Source organism: Triplophysa dalaica, chromosome 3 (genome assembly GCF_015846415.1).
Source record: "Triplophysa dalaica isolate WHDGS20190420 chromosome 3, ASM1584641v1, whole genome shotgun sequence".
Classification (NCBI taxonomy): domain Eukaryota; kingdom Metazoa; phylum Chordata; class Actinopteri; order Cypriniformes; family Nemacheilidae; genus Triplophysa; species Triplophysa dalaica.
In genome coordinates, this window is record NC_079544.1 from 23,623,981 (window position 1) to 23,645,261 (window position 21,281).

Sequence of the window (21,281 nt, forward strand, 5' to 3'; positions counted from 1 at the left end):
CCTCTGCAGGTAACGAGCCCGCCAATCACAAAGGTCGACTTTATGAACACGTGATTTCTCCCATCGCGGTGTCACGTGTTTATGATACGCGAACCTTTCGCTTTCTGGCATCATTGCAATTATCTTTATGTATTTACAAAAATTATATGATATTTTTGATGTTTTATATTTTAAATGCTTTGGAAAGTAAACACATACTAGGTATTTGCATCTTGAATCTAATCTCAGGATGTTTTATGTTACTGTATAGATGAAGAGTTTGGTTCTATAATGAGATAAAAATCATGTTTTTATTTTGTTAGTTAGTTATTATGTCTTAAAGGGTTCATATGGGGCGAACACGTGTTTTTCTGTGTCTTTGGTGTGTTATTAGTTGCCCTTGTATGTATTAGACAAGTAAAATTGCAAAAATTTAAGTGTGGGAACAAAAGATGCATTCTATCTAAAAGCGAATGCTCACCCAGACCTGCCTGAAATTGAACAATTATAAAAAAGAAGTTATCTCATTTTGGAACCAAACTCTTCAAGTCCTGTTTTCTGGAGTCCACAGTCAACACAGCCATCTACAAGGACATTTTTAGAGCACTTCAAGCTTCCTTCTGCTGATAAGCTTTCTGGAGATGCTGATTTGATTTTCTAGCAGGACTTGGCACCTGCCCACACTGCCGAAGGTACCAAAAGCTGGTTCATTCACCATGTTGGTACTGTGCTTGATTGGCCTGCAAACCCGCCTGATCTGAACCCCATAGAGAATCTATGAAGTATTGTCAAGAGGAAAATGAGAGACACCAGACCCAACAATGCAGATGACCTGAAGGCAGCTATCAAAGCAACCCGGGCTTCCAATTACACCTGAGCAGTGCCACAGGCTGATTGCCTCCATGCACACCGCATTGATGAAGTAATTCATGCAAAAGTAGGCCCAAGCAAATATTGAGTGCATAGAAATGAACAACTTTCAGAAGCCAGACATTTCTGTATAAAATATCCTTTTGTTATTGATCTTATGTAACATTCAAATTTTCTGAGACACAAAATTTTGGGGGTTTTATTATCTGTGAGCCATAATCATCAAAATTTCACGAAGTGTGTAATGAATCTATATAATATATGGATTTAACTTTCTGAAATAAGTGACAAAACATATACTTTTTTCATGATATTAAATTTTTTTGTGATGTGCCTGTATAAACCATATTGTACACCATTTAGGCATCTTCAGTGTTTCCTTCTTCGATATAGAAATTTCTATTTTTCACAGTTGTATTTATTAAATTCAATCTTCTTCTGGAGAAAACAAAAATAAGACATGTTTAAGAATGTGGTTAACAAGACAAAATTAACCCTGTTCACTTATACTGTATGAATATATTTCAAAAGATCTTTTGTTATTATTTTGAGGTAAACTGTCCCTTTAGATAGGCAAGCATGCAATCTTGAATTTTGGGACATACGAAGCAAAAACCAAAAAAGGGACAACAGAATATAAAAACCAGCAACATCTAATACAGTAAAGGCCTGGTTTCAAAGACGCGGCTTAACTTTGGCCAGGACTATGCCTTTGTTAAATTAAGATATTTATGTCTCTTTTATAAAAATGCCTTACAAATACTGGTGTGCATTTCGAGACAAAACAATGGCACTGATATATTTTTTTTAAATATTTCTTGGCAAGTTATATTCAGCTCAAGTCAGGCCATGCATTCATTTGAATGCTTTGGAATTCAGAAGATTTACATAATTAATATTGCATATAGAAATTTATAGTCCGTTTAATATTTGACCCGTGGTTCTCTCTGCTTTATCTCAAATGTGTGCTTTCAATGTGCGAGTCTGTTTGCGTGTGTCGATGTCGATGTGTGTAAGTATGTATGCATATTGTGTGTGTGGAGTATTTGTATGTTTGTCTTTTGTGTTTTCACCCATTTCTTGTTTTTACAGGTGTATGACTTAAGTTGTTTTACTTGTAGTCCATGTGTCTCATGTACAGCTGCTTTGTAACAATGAAAATTGTAAAAAGCGCTATATAAATAAAGTTGAGTTGAATCAGGGACTAGCCTTAAGCCTCGTCTGTGAAAGAGTTTCTAAAAATTTAAAACAAACTTTTATGGTCACACATGGTTTTGTGTGGGTCATAAACTTTACAGCACCAGAGATACAGAAACGTTTAATTCTTTTATTTAACATACAATTAAAAAAGTGAACCACACTATACAAATGGTTTTCTGATAGCAGGAAACAATTCCGAGTACACATCTATAAACCGGACCAACTCCTTTCCTCCTGGCATGTGCACCGAAAACTGCACCTTTTTCCTATATTTTCAGCTTCATTACCCAAAACATTATCCAGGCATCTCTCTAGGATTTCAATTCATCCTTGTTCATCTTTTATTCATTTAAATGCTGATAGGCAATAGCATGCGTAACGGGAAGGGTTTATTTCTGATTGGGCTTTTTAAACCTGTTATGTTTTATTTTGCGAGATTAAAGCTGGAGGTCTCCGTTTGTAATTATGTACATTTCAAAACACAGTCTTGTCCTTCCAGGGCGGGACGTTCCAGAGTAACAGTCACGTCCAGCTCTCACACACACGCTTTTCCGTTCATCCTCTTTAAATACCTTCCTTTCATACTCCCATCAAAACAGGCTGAACATCAAGAGGAATGATATTTATTACCCAAGAAACAACTTAAAAAAGTGAGCGTGAGAGAGACAGACAGAAGACTGTAGGGGAGCAAATAAATGTTTAGGCCAAATAACTGTAGGTGTCCTTCTCTCCATCCACTCGCTCCAGATACTCTTTCTCTATGAGGATGTCGATGCATTTCTGGAAAAGACGAAACAGATGAGCAAACGGCACGAGGAGACTGGTCTTTCTATGATGCTAAACCCCAAACCCTATTGTAAACAAAGTCAGCAATAACCAACCTTAATGACAGGGACTCTGGGTTTGAACCGGGACGAGAGCTGATTCAGAACTTCTGCCAGAAGCTGCTGGTGCTTCAGAACCTTCCTCATCTTCATGATTCTCACAATGGCCGCCTGCAGGAGGACAGACGTGTATTTAGCAACAGACTAACTAAACACTTGCTGTGATGGATCAGAAACAAGCATAAAAAACAAATATGCATCAGGTGTATGTGAATACCTGAATAAGGAGTTTTCGGTCCTCCTCGATGTTTTTGTGGGTTGTTTCCTGTTCTTGCTTCTGCTCTGTCTTCATTGGCACATTAATGTTCACTCGCAGCTTTTTACTGCAAAGAAAGATCAACAGACATCAGTACTCGCAGCACAAAAAGAGAAAAGTGAGTTTGTGTTATTTATCAAAGGAGGTCCGTTGAGAGGACCCACTTTTTATAGCCCAAGAAGAGTTTTATAAGGGTTTCGGGTTTGAACTCTGCTTCATCCACATTCGCGTTCTCATCTTCTAAAACCTGCACAATCACAAAATGTAAAAATGTTATTATCATTACCTTTATTTGAATAACTTTAAATAGCATAAAATCACTGCATTATCTTTTTGGAATGTAATCTGAAGCGAAGCTTTAAGAAGAATTTAAGGATACTTAAGACAACCAATTGGTGAGGTGAAAAAAGAAAAAAATGAACTTACCAGCAACTTGGATTTCAATAATATTTGGAGAACTTGTACCAGAATATCCTGAAAGTACAATAACATTTAGATTTTCTACTCTGAACAGTAAAACATTTTTCTCAGGTTTACAGTATTCGTATGATACACAAATGCAGTCATTTACGCACGATTTTGATCTGCGTGCTGTCTGTCAGCTGTTGCACTGTATAAACATCTTCTGTGTTAAACTGCAGTAGAATGGCCATCTGGAAGGTGGACGCCTGCAGACATGAACATTCATACATTTATGGTTATGTAAAGGAATAGTTCACCCAAAAATGAAATTTCTGTCCTCATTTACTCACTCTCAGGTTGTTTCGAACCTATATAAATTAATTGTTTTGCTAAACACTAGGAACGATATTTGGAAGAAAGTCAGTGACCCAACCGATCTCATCACCCATTTACTGCCATAATAGGGAAAATAAATACCATGGGAGTTGATGGGGATGAGATCTGTTTGGTTACTGACATTCTTCCAAATATATTCCTTTGAGTTTAACAAAGAAATGTATAGAAATCTGAGTAAATGATGACCAAATTTTCATTTTTGGGTGAACCATCCCTTTAATTTCAATTTATTTACTAAAAACAAATTAATGGATTGTAAATCTAAAGGTGCAAGTCTAGAATATTTTTTCTTATTTACCTGTAAGGTGTAGCGGTTTTTAAAGCAGTTGGTGACCAGTTCTCCTTTAGACAGGTGGTAAAGCCAAGTGAGCTTACGGCCACTGTGTCTGCTTGCGTAAAAGGCTGTAAACCTTTGGTAGCTCCTCTCCAACTGTGCCAGAAAAAAAAGAAAATGCAAGTGGATATATAAAAATATTTTTTTAAGAAGAAATTCTTTTTATAACAACACACTAAGGGTCTGTTCCAAACATGAGTGGGCTGTCAACATTACTCTTGTCTATCTAACAGATGACTAAGAAGGCAACAAACTTTGGAACAGACGGATACTTTCTTAAAGCAATAGTTCACCTTCAGAATCAAAATTCTGTCAATATTAACAGGCCCTCTTTGCATGTTTTACTTCTGCAGAAAACAAAAAAAAGATATTTTGAAAAATGTTGCTAACAGAAATCCATTAGTCCCCATTGACTTGCATTGGTTTTGTGTCCATACAATAGAAGCCAATGGCGACCAACAGTTTTTGGTTGCCAACACCAAAAATCTTTTTTGAGTTTTACAGAAGATTTAAAAATCACACGTTTAAAATGACAACAGGGTGAGTAAATAATGACAGAATTCTAATTTTGAAGGTAAACTATTCCTTTAATAAGATGAAATGTGCTGAAGGATCAGATGTTGTTTGTATCACCTCTGACGGCAGAGCAAACGTGCAGGATTGCTGGAAAGGCCAAGAACCTGAGCTCAGCACCTGGATGCAGAAGTCCACTAGAAAACAGCAGAACGTTTCAAGATAACATCAGAACATCAAAGAAGTATTGAGGGTGAAAGGAATTGAACTCTTACGGTCTAAAGGCTCAGAGTTTGAGAGGTGCTTCTTGAATTGTTCGTTGAGGTCTTTGCTCACTCCGATGTCCTGGAACATGCGCTGTAGTTTTGATGTGTATTCAAAGCCGCACGCTTGCTGAAGACGACATGCCAACCATCAGACAGTAACACTCAAAACTATGTGAAAAGAAAAATAGCAGTGAAGAGGATCTGATCTTTACGGATCAAGGATGCCACACCTTAAGTTTGGAGATCATGCTGGCCTCAGCGTCGTCACTAGCACTGTTCTGATGGACCAGACGTTTGGCCAGCATCTTTGCATAAAACTTCTGGAACACGTCTTTGTCCTCGATGTATTTGAACACCACCATCTATAAATGAGAGAAAAGGGGAAATCAATACAGATACGACAGAGCAGAAATGGAATTGTGCATTAATCCGATAACGTAAAGCGCACCACTTGATTGAGTGTGTCTTCAAGTTCTGCCTCCTCTGGGTTTTTGGAGCTGAAAACAGGACAGATTTTGGTTTACATCCTGCACAGCGTTCAACACACCCAACACATACAGTGGGTACGGAAAGTATTCAGACCACCTTAAATTTTTCACTCGTTATATTGCAGCCATTTGCTAAAATCATTTAAGTTCATTTTTTCCCTCATTAATGTACACACAGCACCCCATATTGACAGAACAACACAGAATGGTGGACAATTTTGCTGATTTATTAATTAAGAAAAACTGAAATATCACATGGTCTTTAGTATTCAGAACCTTTGCTGTGACACTCATATATTTAACTCAGGTGCTGTCCATTTCTTCTGATCATCCTTGAGATGGTTCTACACCTTCATTTGAGTCCAGCTGTGTTTGATTATACTGATTGGACTTGATTAAAGCCACAAACCTGTCTATATAATTCAATTCAATTCAAGTTTATTTATATAGCGCTTTTCACAATGTGTATTGTTTCAAAGCAGCTTTACAGGGGCAAACAGGAAAAACAGATAAGTTAGAACACAGCACAGTGCATGGTGTTTATACAACGAGTAAGATCATTCTAATAAATAATATCTAATTTCTAAATAAATAAATAAAATAATGCAGTCTCCCTATATAAGACCTTACAGCTCACAGTGCATGTCAGAGCAAATAAGAATCATGAGGTTAAAGGAACTGCCTGAAGAGCTCAGAGACAGAATTGTTGCAAGGGACAGATCTGGCCAAGGTTACAAAAAATTCTGCTGCACTTAAGGTTCTTAAGAGCACAGTGGCCTCCATAATCCTTAAATGGAAGACGTTTAGGACGACCAGAACCCTTCCTAGAGCTGGCCGTCCGGGCAAACTGAGCTATCGGGGGAGAAGAGCCTTGGTGAGAGAGGTAAAGAAGAACCCAAAGATCACTGTGGCTGAGCTCCAGAGATGCAGTCGGGAGATGGGAGAAAGTTGTAGAAAGTCAACCATCAATGCAGCCCTCTACCAGTCGGGGCTTTATGGCAGAGTGGCCCGACGGAAGCCTCTCCTCAGTGCAAGAAACATGAAATCCCGCATGGAGTTTGCTAAAAAACAACTGAAGGACTCCAAGATGGTGACAAATAAGATTCTCTGGTCTGATGAGACCAAGATAGAAATTTTTGGCCTTAATTCTAAGTGGTATGTGTGGAGAAAACCAGGCACTGCTCATCACCTGTCCAATACAGTCCCAACAGTGAAGCATGGTGGTGGCAGCATAATGCTGTGGGGGTGTTTTTCAGCTGCAGGGACAGGACGACTGGTTGCAATCGAGGGAAAGATGAATGCGGCCAAGTACAGGGATATCCTGGACGAAAACCTTCTCCAGAGTGCTCTGGACCTCAGACTGGGCCAAAGGTTTACCTTCCAACAAGACAATGACCCTAAGCACACAGCTAAAATAACGAAGGAGTGGCTTTGCAACAACTCCGTGACTGATCTTGAATGGCCCAGCCAGAACCCTGACTTAAACCCAATTGGGCATCTCTGGAGAGAGCTAAAAATGGCTGTCCACCAACGTTTGCCATTCAACCTGACCTGACTGGAGAGGATCTGTAAGGAGGAATGGCAGAGGATCCCCAAATCCTGGTGTGAAAAACTTGTTGAATCTTTCCCAAAAAGACTCATGGCTGTATTAAATCAAAAGGATGCTTCTACTAAATACTGAAAAAAAGAGTCTGAATACTTAGGACCACGTGATATTTCATTTTTTCATTTTTAATAAATCTGCAAAAATGTCAACAATTCTGTGTTTTTCTGTCAATATTGGGTGCTGCGTGTACATTAATGAAGAAAAAAAATTAACTTAAATGATTTTAGCAAATGGCTGCAATATAACAAAGAGTGAAAAACTTAAGGGGGTCTGAATACTTTCCGTACCCACTGTACATGAACAAATTCAGAGCACATGTTGCAATGGCTATACAGACCTTTTCTTGAGCAACGAGTCGCAGTATCTGGCCAGTAATTCTGGAGATTTGCTTGAGGACTGCACCATCTTGGTAACAGCATTGTTATTAATGAAGCGTCCGCAAGCCTTAAGAGAAATAAAGTATTTTCTCAAATACATTAAAATATATTCACACATCTACTCCACCAACTCATCAACTCCTTAAATACCTTGTCCAAAGCAGCCACGAAACCAGCGTCATTGTTGAATGCTGACATGACCAGGGCATTGTACTTCTTGTGGACATCCAAAATGGTCTGGACGTACATTTTGGGGTCCTACGAGAACACAAACACAAGACGTTCTAAGCTGATCCAAAATCAAATGAAGCATTATCCTTATTCTAACCTCATCTGGCAGGAGCACAGATCATCTGATTGACTAGCTTTATGTAATACTAATATGTTCAAATGACTGAATATTCAAAAGCTATTTATTTAATTCAAACACTTAATATGACATATCATTGAATCACAAGTGGTTAGTTCACTTTGATTTGAGTTCTGTGCGATTTACAAACCTCTTTATTTTGCATTAAAAATCTGCAATTTTTCATGTCAATCATTTAATCTCTTCCTGTCTGAAAACTGTCTTGACCATCTCCACACAGACTCACATTGAGAGCAGACTCCCCACACTTCTCTATAGCAGCCAGGCCCTGATTATAAATGTGCGTCTCCAAAAGTTTCTTTAGCTCTCCCAACCCGTCTGTGATCCGTGACACGAGATTGTACATACGACCTAGATCTACACAGAGGCAAATAATGGTTAGTGAAACAGAAGGACTCTTGCAAAGATAAACAACGTGTAGTTTACAGTATGATTCACACCTTCGTTCTTGTCTGCGTCTAGAAGGTTCTGGAACTCTGTGTGGAAGATCTCCAGGTGTTTCTCGATGAGGACCTGCTCACATTTCCTGGCCAGCTCGTCCTGTGTGCTCTCGTGGAGATACACCTGTACCCGTCTCTGCTCCTCCAGGAGACGAGACTCCGCCTGCAGGAAACACAACTCAACACTTCATCCTCATAGTAGGGCACTGCAATACCTTATATTGATTTATCAACCTTATAATGACCTTATAATATTTCATATTAAACACCAACATGTTTCAGAGTCTCAATACAAGTAAAGATCATTTTGATCTATTTCAGGGTCATTTCAAGGAACAATTCTGCATTTACATGGATAAATACGATATAGGCCCTTCTCTCAAAAAAAAGCTCAACTCTAGGAGTCTTGTTGCACATAAAAGACAAAAAAAAAAAAAACGCCATACACAACAAAGCATATCACTTTTTGTATTACTACAGTAAGGAAAATAAGTATTTGAACACCCTGCTATTTTGCATGTTCTCCCACTTAGAAATCATGGAGGGGTCTGAAATTCTCATCGTAGGTGCATGTCCACTGTGAGAGACATAATCTAAAAAAATCCAGAAATCACAAAGTATGATTTTTTTAACTATTTATTTGTATGATACAACTGCAAATAAGTATTTGAACACCTGTCTATCAGCTAGAATTCTGACCCTCAAAGACCTGTTAGTCTGCCTTTAAAATGTCCATCTCCACTCCATTTATTATCCTAAATTAGATGCATCTGTTTGAGGTCGTTAGCTGCATTAAGACACCTGTCCACCCCATACAATCAGTAACAATGACTGGTGCCTGTAAAAGGTGTTTTGTACTCGCAAGAAAGCTGTGGTTTGGTCATATGTGCTCCTTCTGCCGCTCACTAAACAGAGAAAACGCTGTGAGAGACATTTTTCCACTCACTGAAAGCTATTATTTATCCAAAAAGACGCTATTTTATGAGGTAAAAACTCTGTAAAGACGACACCACAGCGCGCCTGTGTGTATGCGTGCACGGGACGCGGGGAGTGATGGATCCTTATGCACCTCGAGTCTCTGTTGACCACATGCGCGTTTCGCAAAACTGAGCAGGCATTTGAGAGCTAATGAATAGGAAACACACTTCCCTTCGCGATGGCCTACCTCTTTCCACTCACAATCACATTCAGTCCATTCACGATCACGTTCTAATGACACAACATGATAAATAGGGAATTCAAAAAAAAAAAAAAAATCGCCTTTATTGTAGTCCATCAAAATGACAGATTGCATACAGATTTTTCCATCACTGGTAGATAAGATGATCTGTGAAGCTGAGTGGTGCTCGAGCTGCTGAACTGCCCGCTCACTCTGTGCGAGGCTAACTTTGAAAACTACTCGCACTCCTTTACGTGACTAACCCTCAAATGTCCAAAGAGGTTGCTGATGTAAAAATGTTTTGGGTGCTTCCCGCATCGTGGAATTGCCATCGTGGAATTCGCATTGTACACACGTTTCAGATTGATAATGCATTGTCTATTTCACACACCTTGTAGAATTGCCAGACCGGTGAAGCCATTCTCATAGCGCGTAAAATAAATGTCTCGCCAATTTTGCGTCATCTGATCGGCTTTTCAGGACCGGCCTTTTAGAGACCGCCGATCATACTTCCCACAGTGATTATCGGCCGATTATGATCGGCGACCGATCAATTGGAGCACCTCTATCATACATGGCACGGAAGGTTCCCATGCTTAACCACAATCCCTACTGTGAAGCGTGGGGGTGGTAGCATCATGCTTTGGGGGCGTTTTTCTGCACATGGGACAGGGCGACTACACTGTATTAAGGAGAGGATGACCGGGGCCATGTATTGCGAGATTTTGGGGAACAACCTCCTTCCCTCAGTTAGAGCATTGAAGATGGGTCTTCCAACATGACAATGACCCGAAGCACACAGCCAGGATAACCAAGGAGTGGCTCTGTAAGAAGCATATCAAGGTTCTGGCGTGGCCTAGCCAGTCTCCAGACCTAAACCCAATAGAGAACCTTTGGAGGGAGCTCAAACTCCGTGTTTCTCAGCGACAGGCTAGAAACCTGACTGATCTAGAGAAGATCAGTGTGGAGGAGTGGGCCAAAATCCCTCCTGCAGTGTGTGCAAACCTAGTGAAAAACTACAGGAAACGATTGACCTCTGTAATTGCAAAAAAAAGGCTACTGTACCAAATATTAACATTGATTTTCTCAGTTGTTCAAATACTTATTTGCAGCTCTATCATACAAATAAATAGTTAATAAATCATACATTGTGATTTCTGGATTTTTTTTTTGATTATGTCTCTCATAGTGGACATGCACCTACGATGACAATTTCAGAGCCCTCCATGATATACTTATTTTCCTCACTGTATATTTAGTGTTGCAATATATCGCAACATCCTAAAAATAATGTAAATATGTAAACGTTCTCTTTTGTATTTCTCTTTCAGGCTCACCTTCTTCATGTATTCAGTAACGGGATTCTGCTGCAGGAACTCTGTGCTTTCCCTCGTGTAAAACCGTTCCGTGTCGACCAGGAACTGGCTCTCAAAGTACTCCTTGTAGACGGATAGAGTCGGGCCTTTAGCAAAGGCGTCATCCTCGTTGAGACCCAACTCCACTGCAATCGACAGAGTATGACATTAAGAAAGACAGAACTTGCAACAAAAACCTGGAAATGAACAAAATGATGGCATGGTGTCACATACCATAGGACTGCACCACTCCACTGATGAGTCTGGTGTTGATGGTTTCTCCATTCCTCTCCTTCTCGATCAGCTTTAATACTGCATTTGTGACCTGCCACCGGTAGAAGACAATGACATGTAGTGTTTCTAAAAAACGCCTCCAACCGGATTCAACATCCTCTCACTGGCGTCAGATCTTACCTGCTTATTCAGCGGCCGAAACAAACATTCTCTCCACGTCACCAGGGCCAGCTGGAAAATTATGAATAGTGTTCATTATATGTAGAATGTAAAATAAAAAGGTGATGTGGTAAAAGTATAAAAAGCACTTACAGAGTAGATTTCATAGATACCCTTGCGACCCTCGTCACACTCTCTGCGGACCCAGTGACGGTTGAGGTAAGCACAAATCCCATTGAGAACCTTACTGGAGAACCTGTAATCCTCCCACTGCTGCGTGTAGAACTTCAGGACGCTCTCGTCCATCAGATCCTCTCCATCCTGGAAATGACAACAATCTGAAGTTTAAAATCGGTTTTATTACAACATAACGTTATGACGACCGTCTGTAAAAAAAAAACGTCTTATTATAACATCCACGATAAAACGAATTGAACTTTGCCTTTTTCTTTGAAAACAAAGAAAGATATTTGGAAGAATGTTAGCAACAGACATTTCTGGGTTACCATTTCTTGCCATAGTAGAAATAAGCATTGTATTTTTCTTGTGCTGTTCAACACAAAATTTTATATTTTGAAAAACAAACAGCTCTGGGGTACCTTTGACTACCATTTAATTGTTTCCTAGTATTGGAAGTCAGTGGTGCCCCAGAAATGTTAGTTGCTAACATTCTTCCAAATATCTGTCCTTATGTTTTAACAGAACAAATATATGTTTAAAGGTTCGGATCAACTTTGGGGGGAAGATGGGTAATTCTTGACTGAACTTTCATTTTTAGGGGGACTGTCACTTAATCTTCTCAGAAGCCTTATTGCATTATTATGTCTGTATGGGACCTTTCACGTGTAAGTGCTTTAAACATTCTATCATAAAGATCATAAAACATAAAAAAAGAAGTTAAAATAAAGAAAAAGGAATGGGTCTCAATGTTTTTTCCTTCCTCAAAAAGTGTCTGTCTCAAACGTACCTTTAATAAATTCGTAAGATAATTCTTCAGAAATTCCTTTAATCTCTTATAGAGTTCCAGTCCCACAAACTGTGCTCCTCCGGGCGTCGGGGTCTTCTTTGAAGGTTTTGCCGGGGGGGCGCCTGCACCGCGGGCCTGATTTGACTGATGCACACTAGTGCAATAATTATACACATGACTGTAAAATAATAAATTAAGGACACAACACAATACTGGACATGTTTTTTTTTTAATTCAACATCTAAAAACATCCTTCCTTTAATTGTAAGCTGAAGGATACGTGTAGAGCTCCATGTAGCGTGACTTGGCCATGCTCTGCCGGGTGTACACCTGCTGTATACCTGCCCGCAGGTCATCCCAGATCTGGTCCAGCCCAATCTGCTTCAGACCGTGAGGGGTCTGAGTCCGGTTAGACGACATCCTCTCTTCCTCTCGGCCCTGCCGTTGCGAGTCTGATGCCCTTTCTTGACGTGCGATTGGTTCTCGTACCTGTCACTCAAGAGCTACTCCTCCATAGGGTCTGGCGGCGAGAGAGGACGATGAGGGTCGGACCCTCAGGGAACAGCAACAGCGAGGAAAGCGACCTACGAAGAACACCAGAATGTTACAAGTATGACTTGATTTTACATTTTAGCAACCGCATCCATAAATGAAAGCAATTTATAAAGCTTCATAAAAAACACGACTCCAGTAATATATCACAGGCAAGAAACAGTAGCAGTTTTTCCTGGGCTAAACATCCCTTGTATAGAAACTACAGTTCATTATATCCTGGGGTTCCCTTCTTGTATCCATGGCAACAACTCAAGGAACAGAACATACTCAGGGAGGAGCTTAGAGATGCAGCAGCGCTGTAACCAAGCAAACTAACCGCTCTGCCATGAGATCATGATGATAAAACACTGATAGACTCTAAGGACAGAAAACATCTGGGTTTAAAACCATTGCACTGAAAAACGTCAATTATTACAAAACAAGGACAGGGCTGAAATATTTACATATCACAACTGTATGAATGAAGACAGGTTAAAAACATAGATGTTTCTGGTGCATATCACAGGTATTAATTAAAAAATGTATTAAATTACAAACATCTCCAATGACAGACCACCAGCCCAAAACATCATATCAGATCTCTTCAAATGTCAGACGCTCTTTCACCCCTTCTGTTTTCCACAGTGTCTGCTGACTTCTCATTTTGCCTGGTGGTTTCTGATATTTTCATAACTTCTCAGTTTCTCTCAAGACAGTCTTTCCTGATCTAGTCTCACAGGGCCATTGGCCTTATTTCCTGATCTTTAACTTACTCTCACAATTCCGGGTCTGTTCTATTTGAACGTGTTATGTCAATTTCGATGATGTCCAAATTGTTAGATTCAAATCTTCAAGTAAAACACAAGCTGAAAGACTTAACTAAAAATTTTCACAGGGCTATGTAGTTTTTTCGCGTCGCTCTCGGCAAAATCACATCAGTTGAGTTAGTGAGGGTGAATGTGTTTTTGATCGACCTGCTCTTCTTGTTATTGATGGTTTCGACCCGACAGTCACTTCTTCTAACGTTACCCAACCATAACATTAAATTGCGTTCAAATAAGTGCGTTTGCGTGTCTTTACATGTAAACACTGTCTGATGGACGAGGCCTCGTCTGCAAACGCTCAACAGACCCTACATAAACACACCCAGCTCAATGCAGCTCGAATAAGACTTACAGACATTACAGCAATAATATGGATCATACAACATTTAAACCGCTACAGATGTCTGTTTGTGTTCAAGGTAAAGTTAACGTTACAGCTAACGGCTAATCTCGCGCTCTTACCATCATGCAGAAATAAAGACAAGCATCAATATAGCTTTCTGCCACCGCTCCGGCTCCAGATAAACAAGATTCCTCTTAAAAATGAAACACGTAACCTGTAACTTTATTTTTTTGTGGAAAAATAAAAATAGGTAGGCCGAAACAACGAAGAGAGAAAACTCCGTCAGCGAGTGCTCACGGAAACACGTTCCCCCCGGAAACAGAAGCAAACTCCGGCGGAAACAGCATCCGTGAACAAATGTTCCGACTCTAGTTTCACAATAAATATTAAATTAATATACGACATTTAGTTTTGGATTTGGGAAACTTAATATTTAAAAGTTACAAATTTTGTGGAACCAATTCATCTAAATTGTTCTTAAATTTGAGAAATAATCAAATCTTGCAACAAGAATTTGTGCATTATGAAAGTAATGGCATTTATTAAGACAGTATAAATGAATAGATAGATAGATAGATAGATAGATAGATAGATAGATAGATAGATATAAAAACGCATAAAAAATACACATTACAAAATGGTATGTCAGTATGATCATAATCACACAATAGAACAATATTTAATAAAAGTCAGATTTTGTTTCTGATAGTTTAAGTAATAAATATTACACATTAAACGTCTGGTAAACTTACATAGAAAGACTGCACTGGTTAAAAGTTTGTTAAAGGGGTCAAATCGTGTAAACTAAATTTTCCTTCAATTTTTTAAGTCCGTTCTTTCTGGACATATGTTTCATGATAACTCGTAGGAACTTTTTTGTTGGTAAGATTGTAAAGATATTCACATAAATGATGGTACAGTAGCAAACACAACCATTTAAAGTTGGCATGAAATTAAAACTGTCAATTCAAATGGATTTACACAGTGTTGCATTATTCATTATAAATGTTGTATCCGTGCACATCATTTTTTTTATTAATTTGCACTTGTAATATTAAAGGAAAAAAGTGAACCTCCTCCCCCTGTTGAAACGACCTCTCTTCACTTCTGGTCAAGAGCAGAGCTCTTGGTTGCTTTATGCAACCAGGCCCAGAGGATCAGGAAAAATCAAAAATATATTTCCGTAAATAAGGAAGAAACATGAATATTTGCAGATGAACTGGGAATTAAATATAGTTTGAAGGTTGTATTGTAGATTTATACATAATGAGAGTATTATACTACACATGTCAGTCATTTCCAAATAAATTATTGTCTGCTTACAAAAACAATCCAGCGGTTTATTGAATTTTGCAATGTGCTCATAATTAAAAACTCAGTTTTTGTACAACACTTTTAAATAATCACATTCATGAACAATTCTAGAGATGAATAATAAGGTCTTAGGTTATAACAAACAGAAGTTTAATAATCTTGAAAAGCCACATTATTGTGGTGCATTAATATAAATCAGAAATGAATCTGTATTAAATAATACTGCTGTCAATGATTCCATGTGAGCCGAGAGGAAAAACATGTGTTTAAAATGCATTAAAACACACCAGTTCTCTTTTGAGCATCTACACAATGAAGACAATAATACAGCTGGTTATACATAAAAATGGGTTGTTTGATGCCGTTAGGACCAACCTCAAATTAACTTTGCATTAAACTGCTAACACAAAAAGAAAAACATCCTACATGACCATGAAATGAATCATGAAATCCATGCTTAGTCATAAATGCCAATTAACCCTTGAGGCTGATTAAAAGAAACTGGACCAATCATGTTTCAATTTACTACCGATCACACATCAACAAAACTGCTAAAACTCTACTAGTTTATTTTCAAGAGCATTCATATTAAGACAGAAAAATCCTAACCAAGGTCAAAGACGGGGTATCTAAAATGCCTTATGGTTTCCATAAAGTTTGAACAAGCATTTATGGAGAACAGACAAATAACACTGAATTCATGAGATATAAAAGTGCTGCATTAACATCGATGAATGATTCAGAGACACCATTGGCCGATTACCATGCTACAATATATTATTGTCCTGATGATGCTTATGACAACATAACATTTCAATACAATCAAATGTCATTATCGGAAACATAACTATGCATTCTGTACATATTCCTTTTGTGCGGTGTTTTGCTGCATTCACGCTTGCTTAATGCACATTTCTGCCATTCCCTTTGTTATTTGTTAACCGACAGTCACGTTGCAACGCATCGATTGCGTTCTACCGTTGTCGCTGAATAGGACTGCGAAATGTGCATGGAATGAATTTGATCTTAGAGAAGTCCTTGTGCAGTCTTAAGTTACTGTACATACAAAATAATTACTGAACAGACATGCCAGCCAGTGCACAGACGTGGTCCAAAACTGCAGTTTTCATTTGTTCATTTCACATACCCAAATAATGGGTTTCTTTTCCCTAGGTGTCCTTTAATACATCAACATGAGGGCGTGGCTAAATGAACCACTCCTTCTTGCTCTCGTCAATGGTCTCTGTGAAGGCTGGGTCATTCACAATGATGGCTGCATCAGCGCAGTCGGCAGACTCCGCCCCTTTGGCTTCGTTGGTGTGGTAGGAGCCCTTGTGACGGAACAAATGACGGACCAGGAACACCAGCGTGCAGAGGATGGTAAAAATCACAACTGCGATGATACCTGTTTCAGGTCAGAAAATGAAGAGTGTTTTAAAATTCACAGTACGTTATTTTTAGTCACCCTTTATGTTTGTCAAGGGGTTTCACAGATATCTGATCAATAAAACGCTATTAAAAGTGCTTGTCAACTTTGATAACACAGTATTTAGTTATTTAAAAAGTACAGTGTACAGTGCAATATAAGCATGAGTTCATTTGCTTTCAACCCACATAAAAAAAGTAAAAATAACCTGCAATTTTATGTTTGAGTCAGAGATGGCGATAAAGATCCGAATAATGATAGCTTAAAAAATTGACGAAAATAATACGAAAAAAATGTCCTCCAATGATTTTTTGTGTTTTAATACAATAAAAAAAATGTTACAAGATTCTGTTGCAATCAAACATGCCTGTAATGACAGAAAATGTAATGATGTTAAACATTTTTAAATGTGTCAAAGTGTTTGTTAAAGTAGCTTGGATGCAATAAGTGCTTTTTTGTTAATAATAAAATTCATATAATTAATAAAATTAATATTCATTTTATATAAAAATATTATAATTTCAGCGGTCAGGTATGATATTGTGGTAAATATCAGTTTGAGTTCATTTGCTTTCAACCCACATAAAAAAGTACAAATAACCTGCAATTTTATGTTTGAGACAGAGATGGCGATAGAGAGCCAAATAATGGTAGCTTAAAAAATTGACAAAAATAAGAAAAGAAAAAAAGTCCTCCAATGATTTTTTGTGCTTTAATGCAATAAATAAAACATTAAAATTATGTAAAAACTGTAACAAGATTCTGTTGCAACAAAACATGCCTGTGATGAGAGAAAATGTAACGATGTTGTACATATTTAAATGTGTTGAAGTGTTTGTTAAAGTAGCTTGGATGCGATAAGTATTCTTTCAATCGGTTTGGGCAAGTAAGGGTGAATAAATCCCCTGAAATGCTTCTTGAGATGAAAAACATGTGAAGAAAAATGTGTAACAAAGAACAATATACTTTACCTCCAATTATTGCAGAATCTCTGTTGACTCCGTCACGGCCTATTCGTTCCTCGTTGAATGGGAACTGGGCACCAGCTTGACACAAAGAGACAGAATGATTAGATTGTTTTTTCACAGGAATCCTTGTCTTCTCACTTGAGAAATTCTTCACAGTTACTTTACAATAAAGAGATCGAGACAGCATTTTAATTAAATTTTCTGAAGCACAGAAGGTCAGTACACATGGTGACTGTTTTATTTAGGGCAGCAGATGAGTGAATCTTTGTCTAATCTCTGAGTGTTTCTTCTCAGTGGGAATCGGAGAACTGACGTTGGCAGCGGAGTGGATCTGAGATGAACCTTCTGCTCCTTTCATCTGCCATCTCTGCAGGTTTCAAACTCCAAATATTCAGCACACAATGACACAAACATGAAATCTGTTTTGTTCAGAATCCTATTTGAAATGATTGATCCATCGTGCCCTTTTGTAATCAAGTACTATTTTGTGAGTTTTTTTTACATAAAGCATTTGCATTGGTGTGCATTGAGCAATAATGCATATCTTAATTAAATATAAAAATAAAAAATACTGAAAAAAGTATAGTGAGAATGCATTCAAGATCAATGTGTGAATTCAAGATCAAGAAAACATCTGCTAAAAGGGAAAACATGATGTGGATAATAAATTCTAGCAAATGTTTTAGTCTAATATTTTAGAGTCTCTCTCAGCTCATGTCTGTAATATCTCATGGTAGGTTCCCCCATTGATTTCTGCTACTTCCCCTAAATCCACAAGAAATAAAAAAATAATACAAATACTCAGCACATCCTGGTGGAGGCTGGGAGTTACAGATCAATCTGAGGCTGTAGAACTGGATCAATAACACAACAATTTTGAACGTGTGTGCTCAGATCCCGGCCTCCAGGGCAAAACTGAGCTCCACAAGATCTTGATGAGGCAAATCACACCCTAAAGAGATTACGTGCATAGAGTGGTCTAAAAGGAACAGAAGACCCAAAAATGAAAAAAATTGAAATGCCTATTGTTGATATCACATTTGGGACCATCAGCTTTAGTAGGTGTAGATGGCAGATATCTAGACCTATAGGGAAAAAAATAACCATTGCATGATCCATTTCATTTTTTGCTATTAAGAACAAGAGAACTCTCTCGGTATTCTGCAAAACAGATCCTTTTGCATTAGACAAAAGAAGAAAAAACATATGATTTCTTCATGACAGTGATGTCAGAAATGTCTTTTTGGAGTAAACTGTACAAAACTAGCCTAGAATACAAACCTGGCTCTTAGCAACTGAAATAATTTTAAGCACTAAAATTATTAAATGCAAATACTATAAATAAAATAAAATTAAAATTAAAATGAAACCTACATACCAATGTTTAAATAAAAGGACAAAATGACAAAAGCAATATAACAAACAAATCCCACTAAGAATAACAAAAAACAAAATAAAAGCCAATTCGAAATATTAAATGACAACAGTGATGCTTTGCTTCACATGCACCACTAATAAAACTGAAAGAATATTTCGGTTTCTCACCTGAATTCGGGTGCCAGGGGTCAAAGGCTGCAGACATGGGTGGAACTGTGTGGGGAGACGCTCCGCAGTTTGACTCCACGAGGACTCCCTGTACAGAGGCCGTGGAGGGAACGCCTGTCCTCAGGGCGGCCTTCAGCGGGGCGATGCGATTAAACTGTACTCTGGAGAGACAGCCCACGAAGCCTGGGGTGTTATAACGCTCGATCAAAACTGGATCAATCTGACCCGTTTCTGAAACACAAAAACATCAGCAGAAGTGAGAGAAAAGCTACTCTGACTTTCATCAGTCTTCATTACTGAAAATACAAAATACACTACTGTAGTCACAAACACACATCATTCAACACACAAAAATTCATTTGAATAACGCATCTGTCTTTTTCAGAAAAGCAAGCCATAATTCAATTTTATGGAATTCGATGTTACCTTCCACAGAGCCAGAGTCACAGTCGCATTAACCTCATCTAAAACTACCAGTTGTCAGTGGTTGTGGTAATATAATATCAATCTTACCTTCCTGTCCGTCTCTTCTTTCCTAGACTGTCTGGCTGTACATTTACTAATTCTAACTTTCCTTCGGCAAATAGATTCTGAATCACGCTGAGTTGTATTTACATCACTCTCTCTATTTCTGTGGCTAATGCATCTCAGGGCGTTTCTGTTTGTGGATGCAGGAAAACCTGGAGACTGGATTCACATCGGGATTGGAGCTTTTATAGGATGATGTCAGGGTTTACACAGCTACATCAGAGTTCATTGAAAGGGAAGGCAGGAATACGCAACCTCAGAAAATAATTTTCAGTTACTATGTACGTTACTATGTACAGGTATGTGTTTAGGTAAAATGGAAATTTGTGTTTCATTGTGTGAACTACTAAAAATATTTCTCCCAAATGTCAACTAAAACATTGTTTCTATTTGCATTTATATGCAGAAAATTAAGAAAGAAACAGGTAAAAATAACAGAAAAGATGCTCTGTATTTTTTCAGTCCTCAAATACTGCAAACATTCACTTTTAAGCAATTCCTCAGCAATAATTCAAAAACATGATTTTTTATCACAGTTTTCATGTGTCTTGTCATGCTGTCTGTCTTTCACATTGCTGCTGCATGACTTTCTGTCACTCCTGAGGTTTGATTTGGTTGAAATTCAACCGAGACTGGACTGGAATGACCAAAATACATGCTGATTTACATGAAATGCTGATTTAAATGAAAATATGGGATGTTCTCTTATTTTTTTCAGCGGCTATATATTTATTGTTTCTATTAATTATGGAATCAAATGTTTTATGATGTCATTGAGAAGTGTAACAGGATTTCAGACATTCTGTTTGGGAATAATCCTTTATACCAAAAATACTGATACATGTGTGTAAACAATGTTTGCTTACAGCTTTATATCCTGTGTTTACTGTTAGCTCTTATATTGAAATGTTAAATGCCTTGTCATTTCTTAATCACTTTGGAATAAAGCATCTGCTAGAAGAATAAATGTAAATGTCGGAATCATATTGAAATTTCAATTAATCAAAGATTATAATGGATTATAATTATAAATGTTCTTATTGGATGAACAAAACCAAGGACACCATCCATAGATCTCAAAACTCCTGTTTAACTGACCATTATACAATATTCAATAGGCTTAATGCCTATTCTGTCATAGGCAGAAACCGGAAAACAAGTTTAATCGCATCCAGTCTTTTGTGTGCGTTTTATTACACAAAGAGCCGTTTCACTCAAAATGCCTTTAAATGTGATACCAAAGATGATCAAAATCGATGCCCATCACACATAATGATAAATATATATTTTTGAATATTTTGAATATTTAATAGCACAAAATGCCTAAAAATTGGAAACAGCTAGCTAGGTTAGCAAATGACTTTAAAAATCCATAAATATCGCTGATAGTTAATACTGTTATCCAATAAGCGGATGTAACAAGACCAAGACCTGTTTACCGGTTTAGTCACGTGACATTCGACATCATCTCTATTAAAGTCATAATAATCAATATTTATTAAGAATTGTTTTTTACATTTGTATATTTATCTATATGCATCGAG

The 21,281-nt window shown here is 37.9% G+C and overlaps 2 protein-coding genes across 2 annotated transcripts in view; both read right to left on the reverse strand.

Annotated features, from left to right (window-relative positions):
- Window positions 1-2,162: 2,162 nt before the first annotated feature.
- Window positions 2,163-14,263, reverse strand: cul1a (cullin 1a). Its single transcript, XM_056744342.1, has 22 exons — window positions 14,076-14,263; window positions 12,536-12,839; window positions 12,256-12,433; window positions 11,442-11,609; window positions 11,310-11,360; window positions 11,130-11,220; window positions 10,878-11,041; window positions 8,382-8,544; window positions 8,168-8,298; window positions 7,722-7,829; window positions 7,532-7,638; window positions 5,549-5,597; window positions 5,331-5,462; window positions 5,110-5,227; window positions 4,955-5,031; window positions 4,286-4,417; window positions 3,765-3,857; window positions 3,616-3,663; window positions 3,354-3,436; window positions 3,151-3,256; window positions 2,931-3,044; window positions 2,163-2,829 (listed from the first exon to the last, which is right to left on the reverse strand). The coding sequence occupies exons 2-22, from the start codon at window positions 12,673-12,675 to the stop codon at window positions 2,749-2,751; spliced, it is 2,334 nt and encodes a 777-aa protein (XP_056600320.1). The 5' UTR covers window positions 12,676-12,839; window positions 14,076-14,263; the 3' UTR covers window positions 2,163-2,748.
- A 1,135-nt stretch (window positions 14,264-15,398) lies between these two features.
- cntnap2b (contactin associated protein 2b) overlaps window positions 15,399-21,281 on the reverse strand; it is a 51,197-nt gene continuing 45,314 nt past the window's right edge. The window contains exons 23-25 of the mRNA XM_056743349.1: window positions 19,210-19,440; window positions 17,668-17,742; window positions 15,399-16,675 (exon numbers count right to left, since the gene is read on the reverse strand). Of these exons, the coding sequence (XP_056599327.1) occupies window positions 16,476-16,675; window positions 17,668-17,742; window positions 19,210-19,440 (506 nt within the window). The 3' untranslated portion in view covers window positions 15,399-16,475. The remainder of the gene's footprint in view (window positions 16,676-17,667; window positions 17,743-19,209; window positions 19,441-21,281) is intronic.

Coding starts and splice junctions, on each gene's coding strand:
- cul1a (XM_056744342.1), bottom strand. CDS start 12,675: ATGTCGTCTAACCGGACTCAGACCCCTCACGGTCTGAAGCAGATTGGG. Junction 8,545..10,877: donor TTACTGAATACATGAAGAAG/GTGAGCCTGAAA, acceptor TGTTTCCTGCAG/GCGGAGTCTCGTCTCCTGGA. Junction 5,228..5,330: donor GCATGATCTCCAAACTTAAG/GTGTGGCATCCT, acceptor TGTCGTCTTCAG/CAAGCGTGCGGCTTTGAATA.